The 13,572-nt window shown below is 42.2% G+C and overlaps 1 protein-coding gene across 2 annotated transcripts in view; it reads right to left on the bottom strand.

Moving 5' to 3' along the window:
* AREL1 (apoptosis resistant E3 ubiquitin protein ligase 1) overlaps positions 1-13,572 on the bottom strand; it is a 49,669-nt gene that overhangs the window by 2,635 nt on the left and 33,462 nt on the right. For both annotated transcript variants that reach the window (XM_011949562.1, XM_011949563.1), the window contains 14 exons: positions 12,654-12,823; positions 11,898-12,078; positions 11,467-11,714; positions 9,790-9,867; positions 8,837-8,978; positions 8,591-8,712; positions 7,175-7,250; positions 6,533-6,642; positions 5,723-5,902; positions 5,417-5,542; positions 3,053-3,182; positions 2,903-2,961; positions 963-1,052; positions 37-212 (listed from right to left, as the gene is read on the bottom strand). In XM_011949562.1, coding sequence (XP_011804952.1) covers positions 37-212; positions 963-1,052; positions 2,903-2,961; positions 3,053-3,182; positions 5,417-5,542; positions 5,723-5,902; positions 6,533-6,642; positions 7,175-7,250; positions 8,591-8,712; positions 8,837-8,978; positions 9,790-9,867; positions 11,467-11,714; positions 11,898-12,078; positions 12,654-12,823 — 1,888 coding nt within the window. The remainder of the gene's footprint in view (positions 1-36; positions 213-962; positions 1,053-2,902; positions 2,962-3,052; positions 3,183-5,416; positions 5,543-5,722; positions 5,903-6,532; positions 6,643-7,174; positions 7,251-8,590; positions 8,713-8,836; positions 8,979-9,789; positions 9,868-11,466; positions 11,715-11,897; positions 12,079-12,653; positions 12,824-13,572) is intronic.

The following is a 13,572-nucleotide window of genomic DNA, read 5'->3' as shown; positions in this document are numbered from 1 at the left end:
AAACACTGGACATGCATCAGACAGGCAGATACCTACCATGTGTGTGCAGTAGGCAGCGTGCTATGGGTCGGAGCGGCAATAATCTGAAATGAGGGACAGAGGGCGGCAAAGCCTCCAGGTGGTAGCTGAGAGGAGCCTGTTGTGAACTGAAGTAGCCGAGCCAGCTCCTCCTGGGTCAGACTGGAAACCACAGTCCAAAACCACCTCATGACCTGGCAGGGAGAGCACAAGGCTGGGATCACACATGGTAAACAGCCTAGGATTAGATCCCTGTGGGAAGGAACAAGATACACTGGAGTGGGGCTGTGCCCCAGTTACCATTCTACGAGGACACAGGATAGGAACAGTTTGACAAGCACTTCAAGAATTTACATTGTCACACCATTAGGAGGGTAGTCACGACTATTGGTTCTCTTCCTTTGCCATCTCCAATTTACTACTCCTGTGGCAGTCAGCATGATAGCCCCTAGGGATCAGGGCTCCCTTCTGCCTGGACAATCACCTGTCTTTCCCCATATATCATTTTCTTTTCCCCAGAAAACATGTCAACTGCTTTGACTCCTCTACTTTTTTTTCTTTTTTCTTTTTCTTTTGAGACAGAGTCTCACTCTGCTGCCCAGGCTGCAATGCAGTGGCGTGATCTCAGCTCACTCCACCTCCTGGGTTCAAACGATTCTCCTGCCTCAGCATCCCAAGTAGCTGGGACTACAGGCATGTGCCACCATGCCCAGCTAATTTATTTTATTTTATTTTATTTTTTAATATTTTTAGTAGAGTTGGGCTTTCACCATGCTGGCTGGCTGGTCTCAAACTCCTGGCCTTGTGATCCGCCTGCCTCAGCCTCCCAAAGTGCTGGGATTACAGGCATGAGCCACTGCACCCGGCCTCCTTTACTTTTTCCTTCTGAAACTTTTTCCTTATAATATGGCACAAATCCAACTGAAGAAGTTTGGTCCATTTACCTTTTCTCTGAAATGCCATGAGCCACCAACAACTACTGCATGAGCTTTGAAGTCAGACACACTGATGTCTCCAGTCCCACACATCAGAAGCTGGAAAAAGATGGTAAGGTGTTACTATGACAGAGAGACAAAGACCCAATATAAGGTCAAAATTACCTAAGTTAACAGGCAAAATGTAGAATAAAGAAAACATTACTAGGAAAAAGACTGAAGGTGAGATCATAATGCCAGAATACTGCTTTAGGAAAATCAGTTACATACAATAGGGCAATAGTTGCTAACCAGTGGGTAAAAAAAAGAATCACATGGCTTTTAAAATACATATTTGTACAAGTGTTGGTGGCCCTACCTTGGACCTCTAAATCTGAATCTCTTGGAACAGGTTATGAGCTTATGCAGGAAGAAAAAAAATTGCCCAGGTATTTCTTTCTTCCTTTTTTTTTTTTTTTTTTTTTTTTTTGAGACAGAGTCTCACTCTGTCTCGGCTCACTGCAACCTCCACCTCTCCACCTTGCATGTTCGAGGGATTCTCCTGCCTCATCCTTCTGAGTAGCTGGGATTACAGGCGAGGTATTTCTGATGAACACCCTAATTAAGAACTGCTGCTATGGATTATTTTTAATTGAAACAAAGGCCAAAAAAACCACACACACAAAAACTAAGTGTTTCCTGAGAGTCTGGTCTAAACTTAACCTGTGAATAACAAGGAGAAAAGGCAAGCTGTTTCACCAAAATCCCCAGTCCCATGAATTTGTTGGATGGCCTTTCCTTTTTCTTAGGATGCATTCTTTTGTGGATTGAACTTTTACTACCTTCCCTTCGGCTCTGCCTCTACTTGATCAGATAAATTTAAAAGTATGCCAAAAAATGAGAACATTAATGACATCAGAGCCCTAAACATCTTGTTGATGTCCTAATTTGGTTCAGGATCCAGCATGTTACTTAGCAGACTGCAAGTACTCATCCAATAGCTATAAAGAATAATACATCCTAACCAAGAGACAAGAAAAACCCAAACTAAGCCTGAGAAGCCTTGGCTCCTTCAAAGAGAACTTGCTAAGCTGATGAGGAACAAAGAGCAGGATGTGGAACAACTGTAAGAGACCACGTCCTTCCTTTCTACTCACTTCTACAAATGGTTACAACTGCTTTGCTTCAAAATAAAACAAAATTTGCCCGTAGCTACTCCTCAGCCCAAAAACTAACAGTGCTAGGTAACATGTTTATCAGAAACTTTAGGCTGAGCGGTGGAGAGTTCATTTTGTTTGGATTTCACATCTGAAGATATAAAACGTGAAAATTACAGATTTTGATTTTTGTTCTCAAATCCACTTCAGTTAATAAAGAATCGGGCAAGACCACCTAAAACTACTTTTTCCCCCCATTTTAAAAGAAAACCTTCCTCCCTAAAGAAAGTTTGCAGAAAGACACTCCTCACAGAAACTATGGGAATTTAGAACTAATAACTTGCACCACACCATCTTGTACAGACATCTCATCTGTGAGCAACAGGCCACAACAGACTCATTATTCTTTGCCCACACCTGATAAGGACTTCAATTCTGCTAATTATACAATAGTATTTACCATCTTAGAGCCATTATTTTAGTTGTTACAGGATCTGAAATAAGAATAAATATACTATATAAATAAAAATATATACTATATATTGTTGCAGTCTAATGCTTTTGAAATATGATCACATCTTTTGGTTTGTTTCCTTTACTTGATTAGAATGTAGCCCATGAGGGCTGGAACTTCGTCTTGTTCGTTACTCTCTCTGCAGTAGGGTCAATGAATGGAGGAGCAACAAAAGTGGAACCACCTCTTGCATAAATAGCTTTCCAGCTGCATCTCATAAGAGAAGGTACACCAAGCTGGTTCCTGTAAGGTACAAAAATGCCAAGTTAAGAATGGGAGTCTGAATTGCAAGCACTTACCTCAAGCTCATTCTCATCAAAAATAGCCAAAAGGTTCTCAGGGACCAATTCATTCAGGCCTGAAACAAAGTAGGCAAGTTAAAGTCATACATAACCACACTATGGATACAGGTGTTTTAACTTCAAAGAAAAGAACATACAGGATCCCACCTTTTAGGAAATGTTCCACCTCTTCTTTCACTTGACTGGCCAGCCGATATTGGGCCAGCAAATTTAAATAGAAGATTTTATTCGCATTGGTGACTGGAGTTTGAGCTCCACCTGTCATGAGTTCTACAACCTGTAACAGGTGGCAAAAGACAGACAAGAAGCTGTGGATGGAAATTTTTAAGATGACATCTGCCTGTATGTTTTACAGACACAGAATTACTGACCTCCATCACTATCAGTCACAAGTTTCTGCCGTGCATTCAGCTTTTCAACACACTTGGTTTAATTTAGTTCCTAAGCTTCATGGTTCCTACCACTATTGCTGTATACTAGCTACTATTTCAGAAATGGGTGTCTGGGTAAGGTCTTCTCTGACTCAGTCAAGTAGTAGTGATGCAAGAGAGGATATTATGGCTCCTTGTTAGCAGTGTTTTAATCTATGATCCAAAATGAAACCACTACTGACCTTTTCTCTAAGCAACTAAGAGTAAAGTCAGATAAGCATTAAAAGAGTCTTTTTATGTCTCAGAAATTCCAAGATGGAAACAATTGTTCCCACACATTCTTTCATCTCTGAGTCAACAGAACAAGCCAAGTTTGATACTTGAAGATCTTGGATTCTAATCTCAGCCCTGATGCTAGCTTGCTACAGACCTTTGGTTAACTGCCCCTCCAGACCTTAGGGGCAATTATTTGGCCCTAATTTTCCTATCTGCAAAGAAAACACTGAACAAACTGTATGACTCTCAAATAGAATTGGTAACCCCCAATAAACTACTAAGGGAATTTTGAAAGAGCCCTGAAGCACAGCTTAAAACCATCATCCAGGCCGGGCGCGGTGGCTCAAGCCTATAATCCTGGCACTTTGGGAGGCCGAGACGGGCGGATCACGAGGTCAGGAGATCGAGACCATCCTGGCTAACACGGTGAAACACCGTCTCTACTAAAAATACAAAAAATTAGCCGGGCGAGGTGGCCGGCGCCTGTGGTCCCAGCTACTCGGGAGGCTGAGGCAGGAGAATGGCGTGAACCCGGGAGGCGGAGGTTGCAGTGAGCTGAGATCCAGCCACTGCACTCCAGCCTGGGCGACAGAGCAAGACTCCATCTCAAAAAAAAAAAAACAAAAACAAAAACCATCATCCAGGAATATTTGTGTAGCGTGACCAAGGTTGTCTCCACAGGTGAATGAAGTTATAAGATCAGCTTTTAAGACAACAGCATGGTAGCAATAGCATGCTACTCCACAGCAGGGATTCTCAATGGATCTAAAAATGTAAAATGTTTTTCCTGTTGGTATGTACAATCCTGGATCTTTTTTTTTTTTTTTTTAATGTAAGCATTTCTATCTAGGAGCCTAAGAAATAAATTATTAAGATTTAGTATTCATATTAAACACAATTAAAATGAGCAATACCTTGGGTCTGAGGACCCTAATTCAGTGTCCTATTGACTCTAGCTGCCTTACCATGCCAGCTCAGGAAGTCAGGTCTAATCCCATGTGTACAAAGGCAGACAGCTGGGAATCCCATAATTTTCAGAAAGGATATTTGATTATCAGTATAGTGGTAACAATGGTCACAATTTTTCAATCATTCCTATTCTGCTTTTAACTTTAAATTTACTGCAACTTTAGCTTCATCATTATCATTTGATGCTGTTTAACACCACAATGTAAATAGAAGCACGTGCATCAAAAATATCTCCGGCTCATCGTTTTCTAATAAAAAGTTCTGGTTTTATTATTTTGGGACAGGGTTTTGCTGTGTCACCCAGGCTGGAGTGCAGTGGTGCAATCATAGCTCACTGCAGCCTTAACCTCCTGGGCTCAAGCGATGTTCCAGCTTCAGCGCCCACTTCCTTCCACACTCCCCCAGTAGCTAGGACCACAGGCACACACCACCATAGCCAGCTAGATTTTTTCAAGTTTTTGTAAAGACAGGGTCTTTCCAAAGTTGCCCAGGCTGGTCTTGAACTCCTGGTCTCAAGCAATCCTCCTGTCTCAGCCTCCCAAAGTGTTGAAATTACAGGCCATGAGCCACTGCACCCAGCCAAAAAGTTTAAAAATATACAGGCATTGTGTTAAAATAGAAATCACCTACATCACTACTGCAAATGTTGACACAGACACTGCCATCTCTTCCAAATATGCTTGCACAGTGACACTTCATCATCATTCAGTTATTTTTCAATTAGAAGTAGGACTCGGTGGGACAGATGGGAGATATGTGTCTTTTGCTTCACTCAAATGTAATAGACAACACAAATATGGAACATTTCCACCACTGCAGAAAGTTATCTTAGACAGTCCTGCTCTATAGGAAACTGGAGAACATGGGACCCCAGAGGCTTTGGTCCTCTTCTCACCTTATCCAATTGACCTGATTTATTATATTTCTCTTCTGCAAAGACCAGCTCCATCTCACTCATGTCATTGTTGAGGATAAAACAAACTTTAGATTTGTAGAATTCTGGGTCATCTGTTTCAAAGTACTGAGGAGGCGGAAAGACACAGAACAGAACATGAATACTTTTGCCCTGAAAGGAAAGTTTTAACTGCGTAAAACCACTTATCCCCTCGACCTTAAAAATTATTATTTACAACCCCAGGAGGAGAGATTTCAGGGATAATGGCCAGGGGCCTTAGTAGAAAATGCACACCCAAGACGTTACCTTGTAATGCATACGCAGTCCTATGATTTGGGCCAGGAAAGAGCGGGTGAAGCGAGCTCGAACCAACTGCTTGTAGGCTCCTCCTAGAGAGGACTCATAGAGACACTTGCCCACGAGCCGTCCGGCAAACTCATACATTTTCAGGCGCAGGTGAGCGGGGCGATTAGGGTTGGGATGCACCTGTTCAAGAAAGAGACTGAAAGGCCCTGAGCCATTTTTCTTCAAGCCCAGTTTTGGAAAGACCCTTCTTCCCCAACCCCATGCCAAAGGAACAAGAACTTCACTCCGAGGATCAGAGCCCATTCAAATGTTAGTTTTTTGGTAGCCACCACTGAGTAATTCCAAGTGACTGGAAGATAAAGGGCAAAGGTGGACTTAATTAGGAATCTTATATTAAGTTTGTGGTTATTCAGCAGATGATGTGATGCCTTTTCCCTAAACCAGAACTTCTTTCAGCCAAAGTGTACTTCTCTACTGACATCTTTGTCTAGTCAAAGATCTAGTACAGGAATCATTTGCTTCAGATATGTTTTGAGAAAGAGGCTTAATTATTATAACTAGCAGAGTAGACATTGTACTATAATGCTTTTTAGTCAAATATTCAGCTGTCTGCATTTTTGCTTATCTTACAGATGAAATAATAAAGGCAAAGAGGAGGAAGACAATCTGATTAGCTCATATTTTAAGTAGCAAAATAAAGAACAGGACACAGGTTCTCAGGTTCCCAGATCAGTTTCATAATTTCAAATCCCGGTTAGTCTACCCATGATAACATAATCCACGTCTTCCACCCACCCATCACCGACTCACTAGTGCTTGGTTGTTGTCACTGAACCGGGTGAAGAGCTGATTGGTGGTATCAAACAGCACTTTGCAGATGAGCTCAAACCATTCCCGGCGAGGCCCTCCCCAGTCCAGAGCTGAAAAGCATGATGAAAATAAAAAATGACTCTGCCCTACCTCCTCTTACCACTTTTGTTTATTGAGTCATCATTTTATATTCTCCACATTCCCTCTATTGTACTACCCTAGTGTTTCTCCATTGCAACTCATCTAAACTGTGGTCCTTTTGAAATCCCACCCCTTTTTGTAGGATTAATGGTATTCTGATCACTAAGGAAATGCCCCCTAGTATGGAAACGCCAGAGGTCGGAGATCCCAGGAAATGGACATTTCTCTCAAGGTAACCAAGGTTCAGGCTCTTAGAACCCTCCCTCCAAGTCCCTGTATGTCTGTGTTCCACAAGCTCCTCCATGCTATCCTGCCCAGTAAATACTACCCTTCTTCTATGGACTCATGGTTCTCTTTCCCTGGGGGCGGGTGGGGAGGAACAAACCAAAAAAAAAAAACCCTAGGGTTTTTTTTTTTTTTTTTTTTTGTGGAGAGGGAGTAAGAGAAGGTGGGAGTGGGGAGAAGAGTTCAAAAAGATGAATATAAAATTTCAAAACTGACCTTCTTCATCCTGGAAAACAACCTCAAAGTTCTTGCTCCAATCTGAGATGGAGAAATTCCGAGTGGCTTTCAGAGACTGAAAAGCAGTGAAAGGAAGGGAATTGTCAGAACACTGGCTAGTATCCTCTGGATGTTAAAGAAAACAACACAAGAGCACTGCCATTGTCTATTGGACTAACTACGACTACCTGAAGGAGACATGTTACTCATAAACAAGCTTTAATGATACTACCTGACATTTGTGCACGTAACTTCAAATTTAAAGTTTTTAAAAATAATCTGATTTGTCTCTACATCATCACTTTGTTGGAAAGTTGAAGTTTTTTTTTTCTTTTTCTTTTGTTTTAAACAATCCTTGTTTTAGTAATGAAAACATTCTTGCATAAAGAAGTAAAAAATGACTCAAGTCAGTAAGCCGTAAGCAAAACAACCAAGGAATCCTGGTTTTCAGCAAAGCATGGTCTATCCTCTAGACATCTTTATCCACAAGGCTAGGTTCAGACAGTGAGCCATGCCACACGGAGAATATGGCTGAGAAAAGGGGTTTCCAGTCACACCTACCAGAGCCAAACATCACAAACACTTTCTGGACAGGAACCAAGCCTTCTCATTCCTGGGGAATGTAAGAACTATGCCAGTGTCTGTGCAGTGGAGACAGACACACATCAGGTGTTCCTTTTCCATCAGACCAAAGTGACAACAAAAATCATTTCCTTTTAATTCAACAAGAGCTCTTCTATTCCAGGGATTCAATAACAAGAAGTTTCTTCTGTAATCACTATTTACACCTGCCCTACATAGGAGTTCCATGGGACTGTTCAGGAACCCATTCAGTAGATTTGAAGGCCAGTAAGTAAACTCCTCTCCCCTCGATAACATACCTCCAACAAATCTGCCCCAAATTTGGTAGGATCAAATAGAAGAACAGACATACGTAAAGAGAGAAATTTAGGTTTCAGAATTTAGTATATTTGTCTTTTACAGATATACTTAAAAAAGAGAAATGTAAGTTTCATGAAAAAGATAACCAGATCAGGCATGGTAGCTCATGCCTGTAATCCCAACACTTTGGGAGGCTGAGGCAGGTGTATCACTTGAGTCCAGGAGTTAGAGACCAGCCTGAGCAACATGGCAAAATCCCATCTCTACAAAAAATACAAAAATTAGCCAGGCATGGTGACACACACCTATAGTCCCAGCTACTTGGGAGGCTGAGTTGGGAGCATCACAGCCTGGGGAGATCAAGGCTGCAGTGAGCCATGATCGCACCACTGCACCCCAGCCTGGGCAACAGAGTGAGACCCTGTCTCCAAAAAAAAAAAAAAAAAAACAAAACAAAAAAAAGGTAACCTGCAGAATATAGATGTTCAATTGGAAAACTCTGGCATCTGCTGACAGAGATGAAATTTCACCTACCGATTCCAATAAGGCATGCCTGCTGACCTTCAGGGTGACTTTGGAATGTGGTCTTTTCATGTGGACCTGCCGAAGCTCTCGCTGGAAAAAGTTCACCTTGTCCTGAAAGGTCTCAGAGCCTCCTGGGGAGTAGCAAGATCCATCATTACAGCCTCATTACAAGCCATCTGTGCAGTCCTGCCTCTCCACCCTCATGGATGTGGCTGGGCTCACTACCCTCCCTATAGAATCCCTGTGTAACCTCACCTATGTTTTTATGCAGGGAGCGGATAAAAGTGGCAGCTAGAATGTTCCTCTCCTTACAGCTGAGCTCCACAGGAGGTTGAATGCCATCATCCACCACCAGTGTGAGAAGCTTATGGACAGGGTCAGGCCCAAGGTATGAAAACTGGTAAAGAAGAAGAAAGAAATTAATCTGTAAAACCCTCAAGCCCAGTAAAAATCCTCCACAGCTCTACCCTCTGTACCAACCAATAAGAAGAAGTTAGGCTTGTTTTCTTCAAATGAGGACCTACCAGGAATACATTTCATTATTTTTCCCTTCAGTGATTTACATTTCAACATTTTAAATTATTTCAGTCACAGAGACTGCCTTTAGTTAGGACCACTGGCAAAACTACAGACCTTCCAACATAAAATATAGGAAGGGTGATATATTAAATAGCAATAAATGGTAATATGGTGATATATTAAATAGCAATAGTAAGGATACATTAAACAGCAATAAATGACTACTCCAAACTGATCAGAAGAAAATTATTTTTATAAAATGGCATATTCTAGCCTTTGGGCAAAAGTTTAGATTCCTGAAGCCCAGAAAAGTTAAAAACAAACAAACAATGTATTTTAATATATGAGAGAGCTGCTTCTAAAGGAATTAGCTTCAGCACACTGGGAGACCAAGCTTGGGCCAGTTACAAACATCTTCTCTATTAACTTAAGTCTTGAAGGCAAAGGATCACTGTTGAAGTATTCTGAGTTGCTGCTAATAACTGTTTCTGTAGGCATGTGTCCTTCCAGATTTTATATATTCTTCATGCCATTTAGTGAGGAGATAATTATGCTTTATTTGGCAACGAATCCTGTGTACACTGTGAGATCTTGCAGAAACATTGAAAGTGCTTCTGAGAAAAAATAAAAGGTTGACAGTCCAGAAATGAAGCATGCTTGACGTGAACCAGACATAAGGTTCAGCTTACTTTTGTTCCTGGACACACTCGGAAGGTGTAAAGGCGCCAGGGGATGATCTTCAGGTAGAACTCCTTCACTGAGAATTGCTGGAGGACCAAGAGACAGGAAATGAAGTGAATGATAGATAAAAAGGCTCTATTTGAGTATTCCTATTCAAATATCATAGTCCCTATTTACATTTCTGATAACCTTTCCTCTCCATGGACAAAAATAGTAATAATTTAGTGAGCACTAAAGTCAAATAAATACATTAACTCTCTATTTAAAAAGGCAAATTAAAAATATTACTCTGATGACCAAGTGTGAATGGCTCACACCTGAAATCCCAGCACTTTGGGAGGCTGAGGGAGGCAGATCACTTGAGGCCAGGAGTTCAAGACCAGCCTGGCCAACATGGCAAAACTCGTTCTCTACTAAAAATACAAAAAAATTAGCTGGGTGCGGTAGCTCATGCCTATAATCCCAAGTACGCGGGAGGCTGAGGCACAAGAATTGCTTGAACCCGGGAGGCAGAGGGTGCAGTGAGCTGAGATTTGACCATGGCACTCCAGCATGGGTGACAAAGTGAGACCCTGTCTCAAAAAATAAAATAAACAAATAAACAAACAAACAAAAAATCACTCTGACAATGCAGTTTCACACAGAGATATTTCATAATTGTAATACTCAAGTCTTTCTAAATATCTGGGATCAGGTCCTCACTTTATGAGAACAGAGTATTTCACCTAGAAACAATCAAAATCTCCTTCTGCTCAGCGCCATGCTGCTCAGAGCCATGCTGCTCAGAATGACCTCCTCCAAGTTACTGGACAGCAAACACCAGCAACCCACATACACTGCTTTATCCCTATTTGAATGGTGCCAAGGATCTGCCAGGGAAGGGAGACAGAAGATGGAGTGGGCTGGAGTGGAATATGTTGGTGGTATAAGGGAAGGTCCTCACACAAAAAAGTTCATACAAAAGGGGAAAAGATGATGCAATAATTTTTTAATCTTAAAAAAACCCTTTTATCTGAATATGCAGGTCAGCTGTTTTCTTGATTAAAAAAAAAGTTTAAAGAAAATTTCAAACACATACTAAAGAAGACAAAGCAGTACAATGAAACTATCAGCTGCTTCAACAATTATCAATTCATAGCCAATCTTGTTTCATTTATTCACTTACCCATTTCCTTCATTACCATCACCCCTAGTCCAAATTAAGGCTAGATTTTTAAATGAAGAATGGTACACAGCAAAGTGTTCTGAAGTAGAACAGAATTATAACTCATTTTTGGTTATGAGATTAAAGAGATGTAATGGGATGTTGCACAGAGTCTCATTTTTATGAGGACTGAATGATAAACTAACACAAAGTGCTTCTTAGCTCGGGGGCTTGGGAAATTCACCTTCTTTCCTCTGCCAAAATGTCTTTACTCCAATCCTGTTGCCTGATAGTGACATCCATTTACTGTGGTTTCATGAATCACAGAATAAAAGATCAAATTGTTTTAACACAGCACAAGAAGCCAACAGTAATTTTTACGCTGGCACGAAATTTTTAACGGTTGAAAATAGCTTTCTATACAACTAGTTAACAATCTTGCCCTGATTCTCAGACTGTTACTTTGTGTTTTCTGTTACCACATACCAATTACACACAGGTTCAAGCAGGGGGATTTTATGTCAAGAATGGAAGTTCCAACCTTTGGTGACACATAGCAGTACACCTTCTTCGGTTTCTTCACCTTCTCAGGGGTGTGGCACTCAGAGGGCGAGTCTTCATCTTCCTCGTCAACAGCAGTGGACGGCCGGCGCTGGGAAGAGGTCACGTGCATGGGTGGCAGGTGCCATGGAGTGCTGCTACAGTTGGTAGCATTATAAAGATAAGCCTCAAAATAAATGCTCACACCTGAAGTGGACACATTGCGTTCGACGATATTCTTCTCATCCTCTGAAGTATAAGAAGGAGTAGAAGTCAGGGGAGAAAAAAATTACCTATCACTAGGCTTTCAGTCCACAGGACAAGCCAAATATGGCCCAAATATCAAAGGTTTGTGAGGTCAGACAAAAGACTGCAGACAGGCAAAGAAGTGGCTGAAGAACAGCACTAAATCATACTTTTCTTTCAACTTACCACTTAGGACAATAATGTCAAATTCGCCATTATTGATTGGCTGATTTTGGTATGAAATGCAGGCATGGAAGCAGCCTCGAGAATGCAGGGTGAGTCGCAAGAACACCTGGAAAGTCTGCCTGTTGGATGTCACTGACTTCTCAAATGAGACACCAGTACTCTCTTCTTCTTGAGGGCCGAGCTATAGGAAGACAACAGAGCATCACTTAACATATAGTATCAGCCGGGCGCGGTGGCTCAAGCCTGTAATCCCAGCACTTTGGGAGGCTGAGACGGGCGGATCACGAGGTCAGGAGATCGAGACCATCCTGGCTAACACGGTGAAACCCCGTCTCTACTAAAAATACAAAAAACTAGCCGGGCGAGGTGGCAGGCGCCTGTAGTCCCAGCTACTCCGGAGGCTGAGGCAGGAGAATGGCGTAAACCCGGGAGGCGGAGCTTGCAGTGAGCTGAGATCTGGCCACTGCACTCCAGCCTGGGCGACAGAGCAAGACTCCGTCTCAAAAAAAAAAAAAAAAAACATATAGTATCTTCCTCGTTTACAAGACACTTTACTCTTTACAAAGAGCTTTCCTATCTACGATCTAATCTAAATCACAAAATTACTAATGAGACAGGTATTGTCAGATGAAGATACAGACAGCACAGAAGTCAGGGAGAAGGAAATAGAGATGGAAGTGAATTAGAAGGTGTGAGAATGACAGAGAAAGCAGCCAGCTCTCTCTAGCACACAGATAAAGAAGGGAGGCTGCTTACCTCATGAATGGACAAGGTGTAATTGTGCTCGTCTCTCAAGGACATGGAATTGTTGGTGGGATTATCATACTCATCTCGGGGTACTATTTGAAGAGTGTGCGGCTGCCCACAGGTCAATACAAGAGTAGAAAAGTGGCACACAATTTTGGTCTTAGAAGGAACCACCATTCCTGGAACAAAGATAATGGAATCTAACATTTAAAGGTGCTCTTCAGGGCACAAAGATCTGCTCAGTGGGTCCTAGAAAGCTAGGTTTCCTCCCAATTCCTAGGGATAAGTAACATTATCAAGAGGAAGAGGCTGGGCGCGGTGGCTCAAGCCTGTAATCCCAGCACTTTGGGAGGCCAAGACGGGTGGATCACGAGGTCAGGAGATCGAGACCATCCTGGTCTACACGGTGAAACCCCGTCTCTACTAAAAAAATACTAAAAACTAGCCAGGCGAGATGGCAGGCGCCTGTAGTCCCAGCTACTCGGGAGGCTGAGGCAGGAGAATGGCGTAAACCCGGGAGGCAGAGCTTGCAGTGAGCCGAGATCGCGCCACTGCACTCCAGCCTGGGCAACAGAGCGAGACTCCGTCTCAAAAAAAAAAAAAAAAAAAAAAGAGGAAGAGCGGCTAGGTGCAGTGGCTCACACCTGTAATCCCAGCACTTTGGGAGGCCAAAGCCAGAGAATCCCTTAAGGATCCCTTAAGAAGTTCAAGACCAGCCTGAGCAACATAGCGAGACTGTCTCTACAAAAAATAAAAATTAGCCAGGCGTTCATGTAGTAGCTGGTTCATGCCTATGTCCCAGCTACTCAGGAGGCTAAGGCAATAGGATCACTTTAGCCCAGGAGGTAAAGGCTACAGTGAGCTGTGACCACACCATTGCATTCTAGCCCCTGTGTGACAAAGGAAGACCCTGTCTCTTTTTTTTTTT

Source organism: Colobus angolensis, unplaced genomic scaffold (assembly GCF_000951035.1).
Source record: "Colobus angolensis palliatus isolate OR3802 unplaced genomic scaffold, Cang.pa_1.0 Scaffold3, whole genome shotgun sequence".
In the NCBI taxonomy this organism is placed as follows: Eukaryota; Metazoa; Chordata; class Mammalia; order Primates; family Cercopithecidae; genus Colobus; species Colobus angolensis.
Note: the sequence above shows the minus strand (reverse complement) of the source record. Positions and strands in the feature narration are given on the sequence as shown.